At 33.5% G+C, this 20,182-nt stretch overlaps 1 protein-coding gene across 1 annotated transcript in view; it reads left to right on the top strand.

The window, feature by feature from the left end:
* LOC108741980 (disintegrin and metalloproteinase domain-containing protein 11) overlaps positions 1 to 20,182 on the top strand; it is a 248,754-nt gene that overhangs the window by 10,761 nt on the left and 217,811 nt on the right. Inside the window, exon 2 of the mRNA XM_025976347.1 lies at positions 3,543 to 3,578. Within this exon, the coding sequence (XP_025832132.1) occupies positions 3,543 to 3,578 (36 nt within the window). The remainder of the gene's footprint in view (positions 1 to 3,542; positions 3,579 to 20,182) is intronic.

Here is a 20,182-nt window from a genome sequence, read left to right as displayed (position 1 = left end):
GATCTTTCTGGATCTCATCAGCGCAAAGCAGGCAGTTTCGACAGAACACAGACCAACTTTTACGTGCTGTCTTAACAGTGCGTTTTAGAAAATACTACAAATGGCGCAGTAAACGCCAAAATCCTAAAACGTAATCCTAAAATGTAGCATCGTGCTACAGATGGCGTTTACTGCGCCTGTTGTAGTATTTTCTAAAACGGACTGTTAAGACAGCAGGTAGAAGTTGGTCTGTGTTCTGTCGGAACTGCCTGCGACGCGCTGATGAGATCCAAAAAGATCGAAATCGCGATCTGCGTCTGGCAGTTTCGACAGAATACAGACCACTTCGAATTATTTTATTCGGTTAAGCTAACGTGCCTATCACGTTGAGGTTGGCTACGCTGGGATTCGTGTTTAGCAAGTAGATATCCACACAAGTGAACCTTGTTGGAGCATACGTAATCCTAAAATGTAGCATCGTACTACAGATGGTGTTTATTGCGCCATTTGTAGTATTTTCTAAAATATAATTCCTTTCTGTAGCCAAATATTAGAAGCTTTTTATCAATACGTTCCTGGTGTTAATAGTTTGCATGTTTTTCATGAATTTCAACAATTAAAGAAAAAAGTACTATAAGACCCTAATAAAACTATAAATTGGCATGTCAAGATTAGTAGACCGACTGGGATAAAATTTCATACCTACTGGGTGTGACGTTCATAATAAATAAAAAAACGTGGCTTCCTACAAAAAATATAACACAAAATCGTTATAGAATTTTGCAATCCAATGACAATTGCACACACAAATCAACTTCGTAAACTGAACCTATAATTTGTTTGAAAACAAGCCTGTACCTGGTCGACTAATCCTTTTGTTGTGGTATGATGGAACTTGCTTCCCAAACGTACATATCGCTCATCTAGTCGATTATCGTTTATTTACCTTTTAGGAAACGGCCCGAATGCACTTTCGCGTTGTAAAAATGTCAAAAGTAAATAGTAATTTAATACCCTTCATAATGTATTGAAACTGTCCATCATTAACTTCGATAAATGATAGCTGGGTTTCTGAATAGCATTGGTAATTTCAATTGGAAATATGTTTACTAATGATCTTCCCGAAGGTATTTGTTGCTTTAGTGTGATTCGGTAAATGCTTCAATAAACTGCACCATCGTATCCTTCCTTTCTAATCATAAAATTAAATCGTTACTCAGGTCCTTCAGCTTTCACGTAAAACCTGTGCTACATGTATTATTTCTTGCGGATTTCGTTGCTGTCAATCAACCCATATTGCCGACATATCGCGAGTGCATTCTTTTCTTTGCTGAACCGTACACCACATTTGACAATTTCATAAAAGAAAATGCTCTACGTTCAACAATTCCCATTACTTTTAAAAGTTATACAACTTCTTAAGTATTATTATTTACTTAAGGAGTTGTGTTGTTAAGCAAATAAGAATATTACAATAATTATGTATTACATTCTGCTAATTAAATAAATAAATAATTTAAAGTAGTTTGAAAATACTTTGAAACGTATAAAATTATTAATTTTCAATCTGCTTTTGTCAAACGGCTTATAACTAAGTAATTTCTGTGTAAATTCAGTAGTAAAAAATTACTTAGATTTTCAAATTCAGCGTAGAAATTTCGATTCGAGACGTACCTTTTATGACATCATATTTATTTAAACAAAACATAAATAACACCATAACAACCGCTTTAAACAAACTGAAAAATAACTGTTAACTAACACTAATTGGAGAATAGACAAGCGATTCCGATCTACTGACCCTGAATTTTTGTACAATTGATAGTACTCATGTTATCTGCATTCTCTAAAAACTACAGTATTTTTAATATTTTTTATTTGTTTCAAAAGTCAAATGTCTTATAACATTTTATGTTACAAATGCCATCAAGGACCTATGCTCTAATTGTTGTTGACCGTAAACGCCGCATCTTATATACATATTATAAGAAGTACAAGTAAGTGCGGAGCCTTAGAGGCTGTAAATTAGATGCAATAAAAAATCGCATGGTGAGTTGTTTGTTTAAGGGCAAAAAATTAATCTAAGAAAAACTACAATTTGTAATCTGAAGCCGGTTCTTCGCGTGAATTAGCAACGTAGGTGTGCACGAATAGCAAACTAGACGTATATCGACGGATAATGTGAAAAGTGGCGGTTATCGAAAGTCTAAGACAAACAAACAATTTGCTACTAGACATAATGCTTTGGCTTCTTATTACGATATTAGGCTGCGCAGAAATAAAAATCTACTTGTTCATTGATTTCTACGTCTCATAAAAGCACTGACCGTCTCCTTGTTATGTTTTACACGGAGAACAGTTGAGCCGATATTTATAAAGTGTGCAATACATATGCAATAAGGTCCGCTCCACATTTTAAAATACCTTTACCTGCTAATGCTTAAAGTGCTTACTTTACCAATGAAGTATTTACTATTCCACTTACTTATCAAAATGTAGATACTATGCGGAGGCTTTTACTTCTCCATAGAAATATCTACTCCAAATTTTGATACGCAGTTAGCCTATTCGGCCACACTCTCTGTAGTAACCATTACCATACTATAGCATTTTCTTTAAGTTCCAGCATTTACTTCGCTTGCGAAGTATTTATTTGTGAACGGTACTATTTAAAAGTAAATGCATACTTCGAAGCAAATGTTCTTTTATCGTACATTTTCTTTTGTTTTAGCATACCAGCCATTAGATCAATTCGATATAAAGAGAAAATCTAACAGTCAAGTGCAAGCCAGGAATAATTAACCGTTTAGTTTGAAATTCAAGTCAGTGATTATTTTTGCTTTTTAACATTAAAAAAAGCAGTTAATTGCTTATTGGCTATAGTAGTTCTTTTTATTTTTGTCATGCAGAAATAGTTTTCCACAGATGAAGTTGGGCGTATTTATTAATTTCATTGGAATAAACCTTCATAATTATTAGCCTTTAATTTAATTGCGCCAGTATAAAACTTTTTCAATAATTTCAGGAAATTAAGTGTAATGTCGAATAAAAGCTTAATCACATAGCCAATATGCACATTTCACACTCGTTTCTTATAGTGTCACATTTTTATATTGTATTAGGTACATACAAGCTATTCTTCTAAGCGCTTCATGAAAAATGCTCAAGATGGTGGTTTTTAAGCCGAGAATTCCTCGCTTGTACCACACATCTGACTTTTGCCGACGTTTTGCCCTCAATAACATAGAACGTTTTCAAGTTTCTTTCGCTCTAGATAATAATCCGAAGCAGAGAACTATTGCAAGTTGTCAATCCGAATTTAAAAGAGCCGCGAAGCTATCCCAGTGATCGGGGGCAAAAACACCCTCGGTATTTATTTACTCACTTAGTTTATTAACAGTGCTCAAATTTTGTAAATATACTAATGGTAACTTAAAATAATTTGTTTACATTTACACTGCATTCTATATACACTTATTCATATTTACCATTATAAACAAAAAACACGGCGTATTTATCAGAGATTTTGTTAATAATTTCGTTGTTTTCTGTTTTTTTTTCAGAAAGTACTAGACTCCGTATATTCGTCAAAACGAAGAGTAAGTTATAACAATGTTTCTTTTTAATTTCATACACCTACAGTGAAATGTAAAAATATTGTAAAGAGACTGTGCAAAATGTCATTTGGTGAAGATGTTAAATATTAACAATGAAACAAAATAGACGCTAAATATTACAAATTAGATCAATACAAAGTTTCTTTCTAAAATCTAACTAATAACTCATAGAACTATGCAACTTTTTAACAGCCTGATTAAACAACATTTTGCTGATGTCTCATACAATTAGTTATTTCGGGAGTTATACAGCGAAAAAAAGTAGTTTTCCACAAAAAAAAGTAGTTTTGTAACTTAAAATTGTATGAGATGTTTCTGCAAAATTTTATTTTGTGAAGCTATTAGCAATTCGAAATGAAACAAAATAAACCCAAAATTGTAGTTTTGTTTTAAAATGCTCGTTGAATGTATGTATGTATGTATGATGTATATTTATATATATTGAGAGTTTAACATAAGTGTCGAAAATATAAAGAACATAAAAATACATACAATACATGCTTAAAAGTGAACACTTAAGCTGCATTAACTACCAACTACTTGATTGTCCCCCTCGACTTACTTTCCTTTTATTGGCAATCTCTAAATCTGGAAAACAAAAGTTTAACATAATAAAGTAAATAGTTGACATATTTAATATAAATCGCACAAGAAACATTTTGATAATTAAATCTGTTACACATTGAAATAAACATAATATAAAATTTTTGTACGATTTTACTTTTTGCGGATAATTAGTACCCTTTAAATGGAATTTGGGTATGTTGGCAACCTCTGAATTTAACTGGTACCCGTTGAATGGATGGGTGTATTAGCAACCTCCGGATCAGTAATTAAAAAACCGTTTATCGAGTACTTTTTTCACTACCTAAGTACTTATTTAAGGGGTTTCGTTTACATATTTTATTATTACATAACCACCGAATTTAGAATTTGTTAAAGATTTACGTCGTCCATTAAAATATTTATTGTTATATTTACTACCTTTTGGATCCTTCCCAACGCCTTTTATTAAATTCTAGTTTCGATTAGTCTCTTGTTCTTATTAATCTTTTAAAGTATGTTTTTAATCACCAGTACGTAATAATGTTCTGATCTAAAATTAATAATAGTAATAATATAAGGGATTATCACAGTGACCACCCATTAGAATATATCGGAAACCACTTCAATTTAAATTTTAAAAATTTGGACGATAGCGTTATAGGGTATGCTCTCCCCAATCAAAATCTGTCCGAGAGGCAGCGTTGCATTTTTTATCGTGATTTTTACGTGTAGTCGGTAGTCAAGATACAGCTGTCAGGGTCGTGGTGAATCTGGTAGATGTAGTTAACAATTTTGTCATTTTTATGATTTATAGATTAAGTTTCTTATTGAACATGAATAGTTTCTTGTGTAATATTACTACATCTACATTTTCGCTTCTCTAACTTGCAAGTAGAACCATTAACGCTTTTTATTATTATATATAATAAATACAAACCAAATCTGTCTGTTTACCGACTCCATCATCAATTGAAATTGCTTCCTTTTCAACACTTTTGTAGCTCGTAGAAGTATCATCAACATCTTGGTGGCTTGCTCTTGGTTCTTCCTACATGTTAGAGAAGTGAACATGTAGACGTTATGATAGTGCAAGAATCTATCAAAGTCTGCACGAATTTAACTTACAAGAAAAAACAATTACAAAAAATCTTTCGCCATAATCATATATTATAGTTATAATTGAAACCACAAATATTAGCTTAGGTTGATTTTAATTTATCTAAAATTTTTAGGATAGATTTTTTAAACACTAAGTTCATTAAAAATGGATGTCAGCTATTTGCATAAAGGTGGAATGATCATAATTTGGCCCATGTACTGAAAGAAAATTATGTTTATCGTGAAAAATTATTTAAACCCATGAACTTTGGTTTAAATTAATTTAAGGTCACTTGTAAGGAGAATACATTACTTTAACACTGTATTAAGTACAAATAAACGTCGACTTTTGCAAAACAGTTGAAAGGTTGTCAGTTACATCATACATTTGGTTGCGCTAAGCTAAGATTAAATACGCGCTCAGCAGATATAATACCTACCAGCTGATGGTCCTACCTAAATTGAAAGAACAGCTGACGTTTGTTTTTTATTATTTCACTAAAATGAAGAGTGAAGTGTATAAGTTTCATTCAACCTGAATTGATTTTACATTACATAATTATTTTTTATACAGGTTTATATGAGTAAACGACTCATAATCTCACCATTATAAGGTGATTTTTTTTTAAGTAAATTTTTAAGCAACCTGAGAATTGAATAATTTTTTACGATGATGGTTGTAAAATTCTTAGTAGTACTTCAAAACGCATAATAAAAGTCAATTTTTGACACTCAGACACTGATACCGACAGTTTAGTAATTTAATATTTTGATTTTCAATACAAATGACGTAGAAAATAAACGTGCTTGTATCACATTGATACACAGGCGACCGACGGAGGGTTAAACAAAATGTATAATAAAAACACTAACAAAATTTTTACTTCGACTTTACTTGTGTTTAGTTTTGTATAAAAGTTACCTTACCTTAATTTCATTTTTAGCTGTCTATTTACTGCTGTTTCTCTTAAAATCGTGCCTTGGCTCCGTCCGCTCGCTCTTCTCTTAAAAATAGTTATTGGAGAAGCTTTTCGTTTTCGTTAGGTACTATTTATAACGGGCTATTTGGTGACTTCAAACGAAACAAAACTTAGTTTACTTAACCCTTCTTTACTCCCGACAAATTTAAGTACATAAGTACATAGCAATTTGCACTCTGTCCAGGAAACCGTGTCGAAAGTTTAGTGGTGTTTACTTAAATGTAACGTGTGTATTTATTTAATTTGATATTTCTTTAGGAACATTATGTTTCTAGAATAAAATTATTAGGTATGTTGTTCTTTAAAACGTTTATTAACTAGTAAAATTGCTACAAAACTTATATCATAACATATATTTTATGAAGACATACAGATATACTCTAGCAAAAGTAATATTTAAACACCTAAATTAAATTTTCATAGCATGCATTGCACATTGGATGTACGTTGTACGTATTCTATGCGCAGATACTTTGCACACAGTTGACAGTAAATTCTGTTTTCCTGTTTTTCTGCCAATCATACAGCGAATAACGTACAATTCTCACAGGGGCTCTTGTTCATCCGGAATGCCAGAGACTTCTCTATACCTCATTCTTATGGTCCTCAGTAAATTAGTAAACACAACCAATAAGTGACGTGGAAAGTATTAAAAGTAACTCTTTCCGTGACGTTTTTGAATCCGGGTTGTTTCCATTGTAAACAATAAATGCATTTATACGAACTACACTTAGCATACTGTAAAAGGGTACCATTGGCCACCGTCTGGTAACGTAGGCACAATTGTATTGAGTACATAATTTATCCATCACGTCCACTCCACCTTTGAACTCATTATATGTCATAACCATTTCTAGTTTATTAGTTGGAGGATGGTGTCATCTCCATAGTGCATTATAGAAATAATCAGCATATTTTGCCTTTTTTTTGGAATGTAAGATACCAGTGTCGTGTTATTGCAGAAGCCAAATATCTAAGTACGAACAGGTCAGCCATTATTTTGCATAAAGTCCAGAGGAGGCTCCCTTTTGTTTTTCCGGGTCGTTCTCAGAGCTTCGGCAAGTTCCACGCTGGTAAACCAGTTATCTGTGGTGCCGTTTCTATTGCTATTGTAAATATGCTGAGAAAGCTGTTTGCAGTTATCTCTCTTTGAAAAGCTCCATCTGGCTGCATGCCCACATATACGTCTATATGGCTAGTGTAAAACAACTTGGCATCACAAAGTGCAAAAAGTTTTATACCATATTTATAAGGCTTACTCGGGATATATTGCCTAAAACTGCAATTTCCCCTAAACGCTTCAAGCTTTTCGTCTATAGTGATATACGCAGAATGCAAGTAACACTAATAATACATCTCATTAGAAACTGGAATCTAATTTTATTCATTCCTAGTCGAAAAACTTCAACACCAGTTTTATTCGTTCTCCAAAGGTCAGTAAAATTCATATGATTAGCTTTCCGTACTTCAGCAAGGTATAGGAGACCAATTACAGCTTTTGTTTCCACAATATTGGTAGACCTAACATCCCTGTCTCTTCTGAAATTTTGGGAAATACTATTAATGTTCATATTTGTACAATCAACGAGTGTATTTAGCATCTATTCGTCAAACAAGCACAACCAAATATCAAGAGGACATTTTTTGGATTTTGCGTTGATTTAATACCTGTCAGTTGTAAAACAGTATGTCTACAAGGTGTTCTAACATTTTGTGGTGAAAAATGCTTATTTCATATTGTTTTGTTGTCTTTACCTATAAAATGTGGCTCCCTGGTAACGGCGGCAGCAGGTTCATAATTCTCAACATCATTGTCAAACTCTTGTTCCGTATCACTCGAACCTGAAATCTACTCAACGCTGCCACAATTTTTATTTACAGTTTGTCCTTCTTCAAATAAATTCAACAGCCTTGCATGCTCCTTTTCGTACTCCATTTCTAGAAATGAGTCCATAAATGAAAAATGCAAACACGCAAACTAAATCTACCTATTATCTTCACAACCTTGTTTAGGTAATAATTAATTCAAAAATAAATACTAAAGTAAAAATAGGTGCATATACTTACCAATTTTAATCCAAAAATCTCCTTACAACCTGGTCAAAATACGTCACGTGAATACTAGCACCCGATGTACTAGATCGTATTGATCTGCCACATCGGTCAAACACAATCTACCAATCTACTGCCAATTATGCGGGATATTAGCGAGTGACGAACTCGAAAGGTTCATGGAGGAATGGAGCTGCACCACCTTGTATCTCTCAGGCATTGTTATAGTTTAGGCCGGTCTGAAAGACGGTGCGCGAGTCTTGGCACGTTAAAATAGTTAAAAGATTCGGCTGAGTCCACCATAAAATAAGAATGACTTGGTGCCTCAATGATGATAAAAAGAGAAATGGGCTTTTCCGATACTTTTGACCTTTGTAACTAAACACCACTGACAAATTCGTGTAAGCTAAACTTGGGAAATTTATTAACAACATGCTACAGCCTTTGATAGATCACGAAATAAACGTAAAAACTTCTTATGACGTAGTACATCGGTTATCTAATATTACGATTCCTGATAATCTATTCACCAACATTCCAACTAACGAAATGAAATATATTATCATACAGAATTGGGGTACCCCTAGTACATCTCTCTACTCGAACCAATTCTTAGAGGTATTTCAATTTTACATTTACTCGGGCTATAAAAAGTTTGAACAATAAATGTTTCGTGTTGCCACAGAAGGACCATCTGGTCCAATTTTAGCAAAAATTATTATAAACAAACTCATAAAATGCTGCCTGAATCAATTACCCTTAAAATTACCGTTCTTTTATAAATATGTTGATGACTGCTTGACTATGAAACCTATTGGCACTGAAATGACTATGCTATTTTCACCCTTCAATCAAACTTTCCTAGTAATTACGAGCTAGAGAAAAACAATAAGTTGCATTTTCTAAATGTATTATGTATCAGATAGCTTATGAAGAACGATTTAAATTTAATTGGTACTCAACAGTACCGATCGGACGGGACTTGAACCTTGACGAAACTCTTCTACAAACTAGAGTGGGTGGATAGGCTTGCGAGTTTCGATGATTTAGGGAGCCGGGCCGTAGGTTTAACCATAATGGAGGGGTTCTTAAAGAGAAACCAGACTAAGACAAGAACCTGAAAGAGGGCAGCAGCTCTTTCAGCACTCAGGGTGGCAGAGATCACGAGGATCGGTATGGCACTCTGATGCACAATACTGCGATTTGGAAGGCAACGGGAAACCACCACATTATAATACCGAGTAAAATGTACTACACAAATTAAATGTTGGCCTCCTCTGGGGTAAAGCACTCCGGACGTAAACTAGTCCCCCGTTCGGATGTCCGGGCCGGACCTCGAGGGATGTCATCAATAAGTGCAATAGGGATAGGTGCAATGTTTCACGCGTCGGAGCGTGGAATGTTAGAACAATGAGGCAAGTAGGAAAATTAGACAATTCAAAAATAGAGATGGATAGATTAGAATTAGATATAGTAGGTATAAGTGAAGTCCGTTGGCCCGAAGCTGGAGACTTCTGGAGTGGGGACTTTAGGGTAATACATACAGGATCGGTAGTAGGTAATTCGGGGGTAGGAATAGTTATGCGTAGAAAAGTAGGGCAGAGTGTAGAAAGTTATTTACAAAAAAGCGGTAGGATAGTTATGGTTAAATTAAACTCAAAGCCGGTAAGAACGGTATTAGTGCAGGTCTACATGCCTACATCATCTTACAGTGATGAAGACGTAGAACTAATTTATGCATATAGAGAAGACGTGTTAAGTCTAAGGACACCTAATAGTTTTAGGAGATTTCAACGCAGTAATAGATGAAGGTAAAGTGGGTGCAATAGAAGGTTCTTTTGGATTAGGCAATAGAAATGATAGGGAAGACAGGCTGATAGAGTTTTGCGATAAACATTACTTAACCGTCGCGAATACTTTATTCAACCATCACGTTAGGAGGCGCTATACGTAGAAGATGCCAGGTGATTTATGGAGATGTCAGTTACATTACATACTTGTTAGGCAAAGACTTAAAAATCAAATGAAGGACTGTAGGAGTTATCCAGGAGCAGATATAGATAGCGATAATAGCTTATGAAGACCAATCTTAAATTCAAAATTCTGAAAAAGAGGGAAGGTAGGAGACGTCTCGACTTAGAAAAGCTAAATTGTAACGAAGCGCGTGATAGGCTAAGTAAAACGACAGACGAAATACTAAAGGCGGCTGGAGAAACGAATGAAGGGGACATACAGACAGAATAGAATTACATTAAAACGTGCCTAAAGTCAGCAGCTACAGATATGCTAGGTCATAAACAAAAGGAAAGTAGGAAGCCCTGGATAACAAATGGGATTAATAGACGAAAGGCGGAAATACAAAAACAGGACAGACGAAGAAGTTCAAAAAAGATATAAAGTTATAAAGTGGGAAATAACTAGGAAATGTAGGGCAGCTAAGGAGCAGTGGATTGATAGGATGTGTAAAGAAGTAGAAGAAAAGTATGAAGTAGGTAAAACCGATGGGGCGTATAATATAATTAAAAGGAATTTTAGAGATGTATGATACAGTAGTAATAATATAAGAAACGAGGCAGGGGTAATTTTGATAGAAAATGAGGAAAAGGCAGATAGGTGGAAAGAATATTTAGATAACCTATACGCAGGCCCTGAGTTAGGAGATATATTAGAGAAGGAAGATAGTGTGGAAATAGATGAGCTTGGTTATCCCATAGTGAGAGAAGAATTCGATGTAGCATTAAAGATTTTAAAGAATAGATGTAGGTGTAGATGGGATACAAGGGGAAATTCTAAAACATGCAGGACAAGAAGTTAGAAATCGTAAGTTTAAACTAGTTAGTCACATTTACGAAACGGGGAAAGTCCCAGAGGATTATAAACGAAACGTAGTAGTAACATTACCTAAGAAAAGGGGCGCGGATAGGTGCGAGACATTTAGAACATTTAGCTTAACTTCCCATGTGTCAAAAACCTTAACTAGAATTGTACAGAGGAGGATGGAAAAAAAGTGCAGAAGTACTATTAGGGGAAGATCAATTTGGGTTTAGAAGAAGTATAGGAACGCGGGAGGCCATTCTAGCTTTACGGGTAACAATAGAGAAAACGATAGAAAAAGGAAGGAGTGCGTACATAGGATTTGTAGATTTAGAGAAAGCTTTTGACAATCTTAAATGGGACAAGGTGTTAAATATACTTAAAAATGTAGGGATGAGTTACAAAGATAGAAGAGTGGTACATAGTTTGGTTTAAAAAGCAACAGGCAATTATAGAGCTAGGGATGCAACGTAGAGAAGTAAATATTAGGAAGATAGTCAGACAAGAATGCACACTATCACCGCTACTTTTTAATCTATACATCGAAGACGCCATCAACATCATTAAAGACAGTACAACTGTAGGGATAGATGTGCAAGTGCAAAAGATTAGTATGCTTACATTTGCAGATGATATAGCAGTATTAGCATCTAGCACCGAGGACCTAGAGATAGCTTTAAATAAAATGGAAGCGGTACTGACAGGTCAGTACTGTATGAAAATAAATAAAAGTAAAACTAAAATACTGGTATGCAAGGGAAGAAAAAGTAGGGAAAGAGCGAATATAAAGATAGGAGACGAAAAATTAGAAGAGGTGGCTGATTCTAGATACCTAGGAAGTCAGATAAGTCAGGACGGAAGTAGTAGTAAGGATGTAAAGCAGAGGATAGCGCAGGGTCGTGTCGCCTTTAATAGAAGTCACTTCTATGCTCGCAAACGGTTAATTTATAAATTCGAAAAAGGTTGTTAAAGGTGTATGTTTGGAGCACGGCGTTGTACGGGTGCGATACATGGACAGTCGGCGCGGCGGAAAAGAAAAGGTTAGCAGCGTTCGAAATGAGGTGTTATATATAATGGCGGATGATGAGGATAACGTGGGTAGAAAGGTTAGAAATGAAGAGTTATTGCAAAAAATAGGAGAACAGAGGACTCTATGGAAGTCAATAAAGAATAGGCGAGATAGGTTGGTAGGACACCTTCTCAGGCATGAAGGTCTGGTCAGAGACATATTAGAGGCAGAAACAGGAGTTAGGAGGGGTAGAGTCAGACCTAGATTAGATTACTGTTCGCAAATAGTTAAGGATGTTGACTGTTCTAGTGTTAGGGAAATGCGAAGTTTAGCTCAGGATAGGAAAGAGTGGAGGTACGTGTCAAACCAGTCTTAGGACTGACGACCTTGTGATGATGACTCAACAGAAACCTGTACTTCTTGTCTTTTCATCCACTTCGGTACAAGTTGGACACAATATCTACTCTAAAACAAAGAATACACCAACTTAGCTCTCCTGAATTTATTAAGAAAAGTCTTCATATTGCACATCTCATCTTGAAAAGAAATGGATACCCTAATAAACCTGTTAATAAATAACCTTTGTGCCACCATCAGGATGTGCAACTTAAACCTCAATGTGAAATTGTGGATGAATACTTGAACCAGCAACGCCACAAATATATATACCAATACCATATATTTCAGGGTTGTTTGAAAAATAAAAGTATCAATTAACCACAATATCCACATAGTCTATAAACCTCACAATAATTTATCACACTTATTCACCAAACATAAAAGTAAAACTAGCTGATTGGTTGGTGTACAGGATACCATGCAACAATTGTGATAGATATTATATTGGCCAAACAAACAGACCTTGTAGAATTAGAATTAAGGAACATACAAGTCGTTTCAGGCAAAGCATCGTCTCAACACCATTATACAAAACAGCTTTATGAAAGCATTGTGTAGAAAGTGACCATAAACAATTTAGTTTTGAACAGCTGCTATAACATCTAAAATCAATTTTAAATGAATAATAATTACCAATTATAATTCCCTTAACCTTTACTTAAATTAATGAACTACATAAATAATACATAATAACATAAATAAATTAATAAATCCTAAATTCAAACTCTTTCATACATAAATTATATTAATACTACTATAACTTAAATAATAAAAGTGCCCAATTTATTGCCATTTTATCCAGTTATATTTTAATTATTTATTTACATTTACTATTTTAACATTAACTTATTATTATAACTTGCGTGTATATTTGGAATTTTAGTCTGTGATTTTGTATACATTTTTATTATTGCTTTTAATTATCCGTGCGATTGTATAAAGAAAAGATTCTTAAGGTTCTCAAGTCCCCGTCTAATGTAATACAATAACCTAGTAATTTAGTAAGTACTATAATCCTAATAATTAGATATAAACTAATACCTTGTTAAAAAAAATTAGACCAAAAAGCGAAACGTCGGTTGAAAATTACAGCTTAAATAAATAACATTTCACCCCTTTCGTATTTACATATTTGACATCATTACTTTACAGCAATTTTCTAGATATATCAAAGATATATTGTTGTGTTTTATAGACACTGCCGGATTATTTTCGTTGTATATTCCCATGAACATATGTATGTAGCACTAGTCAGAATCCGGCAGTGCCGTAGTATCCAAAACATTGGGATGTCAATTTTGGACTAACCCTCGTATAGAAAATATAAGGGAAAATTAACATATATGTTCTTATTATAACAATTTCCCTATAGTGTTTTATTTTATTGTTATTATTTATCATTGAGCATACAAAATAATACCTAAAGGGCGTGATGTCGGCAACAGCAGAAGTAGCGACAGTAGTGCCAGTGTTGATTTACGTTATTGATTACCTATCGGTCTGCTTTTCAATTAAAAGTCCCCGGTTACCAGGGTAACACAACTGTTTACGGAGCAGCGTCGTCCACATCAATTATTATAGCAAAGTGCTAGACTTCAGTGCATTTTCACTTACGGATTTACAAGCTAAATTAAGCATAAAATTAAAGCTTATATCTTACTGAGTTGAAGTCCAATGATAATAAAAAAAATATCGTGGACAGAAGGGTGGTAGAATACAAAAACAAGTGGTTACCAAAAGAAATAATGGAGACACATTGGATATAATATAATTTTACACAAAAATGGTTATATTTTGTACAGCATATATAATTGACCTCAATTTTTGAAAATTGTTGAATTTTATGGGAGAATAAATTGTGAAACTTGAATATCTCTGTTCGAACACCTCGAAAATTAATTCAACAGTCTAGTAGCTGTATTAGTGAATTAACTTCTGAATTAGTTTTATTCACTAATCCCAAATTGAAAAAAAAATGAGGAAAAATTGTTGCTGCTATCATTTCCTAACCGGGAGTCGAACCCGGGTCCCTGATTTACGCTTCTATACTCTACCACTAATCGTAAGCTAAAAGGAGGTGGCAGCAAGAGTGTAGGTTGCAGAATCGTCGAACTAACGTGTAGTAATTATTATTTATTAGATACTTTGAATTTTTGTAGCGTTAATTCAATGTATTTCTGAATTAATTTTACTCACTACAGATAACCTTACAAATTAAATAATGATTTTCTCTGGGGTGAATCACTTCGGACGTAATCTAGTCCCCCATTCGAATGTCCGAGCGAGAACTACCTCGGGGAAAGTCATCAAATGCAATAGGGGAGGGTCCAATATTTCGCAAGTAGAATGTTAGGACAATGAGACAAGTAGAGAAATTGGAAAATCTTAAAGTTGATCTTTTTTCGTGTTCATAACATTCTGTTCAACAGGGTTCAATCCCTCAAAGTGTTTTGATAATTGTAGTGACCTTCTTGATTTTGTTCTCGACAAACGGTCCATAACTTTGTCTGGATCGACAACAATGTCCCTATGAACCGAAATCATAGCTAGCGCACTTAATCTGTTGTGATCATAACGCTAAGTGGTAGTGTTTTAATCTTTCTTATAGTAGAAAATGGCCTCTCCACGCTTATCGTTGAAACTGAAAGAGTAGCCAAAATGGTAAGAAAGTAATTCATGGCGCGAAAATATATCCCATTGCAGTACTCCAATAATTTTAAAACCCTTATACAAGATTCGATACTTGATATTCTTCACACCGTAATCTGTACTTTGCTTTACCGCTGACAACGTTCTTTAAAATATGAAGCTAACGTTTTCGGTTGATCCACTTTATTTTTTGAAGCAAAAGCAGGCAAGAGAAGTTGAATGCTAGGTAAAATATCTTTATTCTGGAAAAATTTTTCGGTCAAATTCTGTAATAATGCGTCCACACGAGGAATGAATATGGTAATCCTGAAATATTCTTCAGTCGATGAAATTCGTGGATTAGCACGGTTCCTTTGTCGTATTATGGCCCTTGAACCTTTCAATTCCATGTCAAATAAATTTTCGGAAAACTGAGATGCAGACCGAAAAATTACTTTTAAAAAATGATCTGCCGTTTCTTGTATTTCTCAAAGAAAATCGACTATTTCAATCAAGAGATTTTTCTTGCAAACTGAAGAGCTTTTCGCAGATAAAAAGGCTAATTAAAAAATCACTGTTTTGTAACGCTGCTAAAAGGGCTGATGCTGCTGCAGATATCGACCGCGTCCTTCTAGTGATTCCCTTGAAACTGGTGACGATGTACTCAAATGTAATAATGTCTTTCAATGAATCTCGTATCACAAAGACGGTGAAGTCGTTTCTTTCCACTTTCCGGAGCATATTTTTTTATAACCTCTTGAAAAGTTGTATTTGCATTAGAGCGGTTCCTAAACAAATTAACCACCTGGTTAACGATTTTAAAACAATTGAAGGAATTGCTAATGCAGTTGATAAGGCGAGATTCATTCGATTATTTGCACAGTGAAAATATTTTGCTTTTAGGTACATTTCTCGGATTCTTCTATAAATTTCACTCATATATTACCAGGCATATTTTCTGCTCTACCATACCCTTGTCCTACACGCTTGGACACATCAAGATGAAGATCTTAATAACGTCTGAATATTACTTTTGTTAGATTTTCGGAAGAGTAATCATGGATTGGGACAAAACTAACGAAATCTTCGCGAGGTATTTGAGTTTGTGAATCTTGTAAAACGTCAAGGTATCGTAAACATAGTTAAAGCTGTTCAATGCCTGAAACATCCATCGTTTCATCGCCAAAAATACTGAAACATTCAGGTTTATTCACTCTATTGAGGATTTCTTCAGCAATGGTGTCTGAGCTTGTCTGAAGGATTTCATTCTGAATGTCTGCACTTAAATAGATAGCGTTTTTTGCGTTATTAAAGACGTACTTCTCTAGATTTTTGTCGCCGAATTCTATTTTAAACCGCAGGAGAGCTCGGAATTTGCAGGATCGAATCAAAGATAGAGCGCCGCTATCGTGGTTACCACTTGAAGCTAATTCCTCTTCCGCGCAAAAAACGAAGTGGCTTTAACAACACAATCTTTGTGATACGCTTTTTTCATATGATATTTGAAAGCTTCCTTTGCCTTCTTCCAATCTCTAAAACCAACAGTCACCAATTTCTCTGGATTTTGATTGCCTCCTATTCCTACACCTACGTAAAAAAATAAATAGCAGAATACAGAAAACACTATCAAGATTCTTTGAGTACGCAAAATAATCGAAACTGACATCTGTTACTCAGAAAACTCGTTTTTTATGTTCTGATGTAAGGCTGTTTTGGAAGCAAAGCCGATGTGAGGATATTTTTCTTAGTAGTACTTGTCTCACAACGTGAATATATTGTTAAATGTCGATTGGGCTGATTTTGATTATTCCATTATCATGGGGAAGGGAAGTATTATCGTTTTCTGTAAGAATTGTGATTATATATTTTGTAAGTATATTTCATTGAATTTTATAAGTTTTCCTCTACCATTTTCCAACATTTTGCATTTGTTTTGTCTCACTTTTATCATACAGATCTACATTTATATTGACTTCCACCTTACAGCCTAAGCTAACTTTAGGAGTTGACTTACATCTAATGTTTTGAACATCACCTATCATATAAAAATGTGTTAAATACATTACAACAAAACTTGTAATATCAACTGTCAACTATATAAAAGTTCTACAGGGCAACTTTTATGTAGTAGTAGTAATATATTTTAACATAAAGTTGTTTACACAATTTTACACAATACATACAATTCTTTTCAAAATAAGCCTTCATTCATACACAACAATCACAATAAGAAAATTAACTTAACTTAAATAATAAAAATTATTAATCGAATCTTACTTATCATATCACGTATCACATACATACACACGTACAGTTAAAGAATCGTGAACTACAATCGTATTTTTAAAAAAATGAAACACTTTAGGTTGCATTGATTTATGTTGTTCGGAAAGGAATAGAGCAAAATAACAGTATAAGAATTTTGCCTTTAAAATTAATAACATTCAGTATTTATACTATTTTAAGTAATTTTGACGTTTTTAATGTTTTTTGGTGAAAGGGACTTCTAGAAGTTTTCTATGTCGTTCTCCTAGTTTTCCTTAATAACTCCTCCCCCTTTAGTTCGATAACGTCCTCGTCACTTTTCATGGATAATCTAGAAGCCTTCGTTTTGTTCCATTTTAGATAATGTTTATACATAAAATATACAGACATTACTATAATAATTACAGTAATTAAACTTAAACTCCCATACGACGTATAATGTAAATGGGTTAATGGTTCTAATTTTACATTTTTTATATGGACACTTAAGTCTTTTAGATCCTGAATTTTAGTGTCTAGAAAGTGTTTAGTTTCAATATTATTAATTAATTTTGGTATCTTAATTTCAAATGGCTTATTTGATATTTGATATTTTACATTGTTAATATAAATGGTAGAAAAATTGTACAATAAACAAGATTGATTCACATAAACAACATTATTACTATCTTCATCACTTATTTCTATGTGTTGATTGGTTGAAACTATTATTAAACTTATAATTACGTTAAATTCATGGACCGTCGTGGCTAATTTTACATTGTTAATATAAATGGTAGAAAAATGGTACAATAAACAAGATTGATTCACATAAACAACATTATTACTATCTTCATCACTTATTTCTATTTGTTGATTGGTTGAAACTATTATTAAACTTATAATTACGTTAAATTCATGGACCGTCGTGGCTATTGTGCAATTGTTGATTAAGTCACAAGGGTCTCTTTTATAGTTTTTACACAAATGCACATTGTCTTGAATCACTTCACATTAATTTGTCCAATAGTATATTTTCAATTTTCTTAGATAATATGTGCTGACTGGTAGGAGTACTTGTAATGAAAAAATTAGTTTCATTTGTAATTACAAGAAAACCTTTTGAATATTTGAAAACTTGGATAGGTTGTTCTGATGAAATTATAGCTTCTTTAGTATAAAGATTTTGTAAATGATTAAATATATTTTCTAATTCCTTGAATGGTATTAATTCTAAATTTATCATTTGACTTTCGGATAATGAAATACTTCTCACTAATTTATTTAAGAAGGAAAGAAACTCTTTCTCATTATAAAGGAAATTTAATAAAATTTGTTCTTGATTATTTTGCTTCTCTAAATCTGACATACTTTTTAATAAATTTTCATTATTTTGTTGAATTGTTTTTAAATTTCTTTTATATTGTGTAGTAATTTGCTGTACTAAAGAAACTGTTTCACTTGACTGTTCTAAAACATTTTTAAGTTTTAAAGTTAGGTTTCTGTCCGTGTATGATTGTTGATCAACAAGTGGACTGTATAACACTTTTATTTTGTTTAAAACTATTTATTCTTTAGTAACTGAATCGTTGACCAAAAGTATAAAGGAAAATACATATAAGTTGTTGTAATGACATGCGTCTGTTGCTCTTCGTGGCTTCTGAGCAACAGCGGCGAAATCAAAAGGGTTGGGAAGGGCTCACTTTGTCGGCGACGTAACGTACAGGCCTGTTTGTACCCTCTCCAGAGTTCATCACACATACATGCGAATAATAGATACTAACATGTGTAAAGTTCTGTACAGTCCGTAATTCTGGAAAAAGTTGTCGGAGGTATTTTGTCTGGGTTGAAATGTGTTCCTAGTACTAATGGACATTGGGGTAGGTTTGTTAAAAGATTTTTGTTGATTAGGCTTAAAAACGTTAGTGTTATTACTTCCAAAAACTTGTTTATTCGTAGGATAATTTTGTTTAACGGGTATAGGTTTAGGCATTTGGATCGGACCTGTTGGGAAATTGGTTTTTTGTGGAGTATTAAATGAAGGGAAATTGATTTGTTGCTGGGGATAATGCATTTGGAAAGGTTGTAAATGTCGTTTAATTTGTGGCTGGGTAAATAATTGTCTAGGTTTTTGTTCTTTCGATCTCATGAAATTTAAGAAATGGGTTTGTTGTTCTTGGTCATCATAATTACGACAGGCTAGTATGCAACTATCTAAATCTACGGGTAAAATGTATTTTAAATGGGTGTGGTAAGGTTCTTTAATCCCTACTATAAATGTCTTTTTCGCAATTTCATTATAAAATTGTAATTTACTTTGGACTAGTACGTCTGTTTTAATATTAAGTTGAATATGTTCTTTAAGTGAATTTAGGCGTTTTTTTATTTCCTCTGCGTATTGTTCATAACTTTGACTAGATTTTTGATAGCAGGAGTTGAGCGAATTGAAAAGTATTTGCTCTGATCTAGGATCACCAAAGAGATTTAATAGTAACAATTTAAATTCTGGCCAGTTTTTTGGCTGATTAGAGATTAATATTGAACGAGCTTCACCTCCTATCTTACTCCTAATATAATTAAAGAGCATTTCATTAAGGAAACTATCATTAGTTGTTAAATGTCTTAAAAACCATTCTAGTTGATGTATAAAGAAGCTTAAATTTTCAGAACCCCCTTCATAGTAAGGATTGGATTCCTTTGCTACATCAAAACGAAATTTAAATTGTTCTGAAATTAAAGACATTTCGACCTCCTTAAGTGTTCCTAGTAATTCTTTCTTAATTTTTGTGGACATAAAATAAACAAAACTGTAATAA

Source organism: Agrilus planipennis, unplaced genomic scaffold (assembly GCF_000699045.2).
Source record: "Agrilus planipennis isolate EAB-ADULT unplaced genomic scaffold, Apla_2.0 scaffold284, whole genome shotgun sequence".
NCBI classification, from domain to species: domain Eukaryota; kingdom Metazoa; phylum Arthropoda; class Insecta; order Coleoptera; family Buprestidae; genus Agrilus; species Agrilus planipennis.
This window is presented reverse-complemented; position numbering and strand designations above follow the sequence as displayed.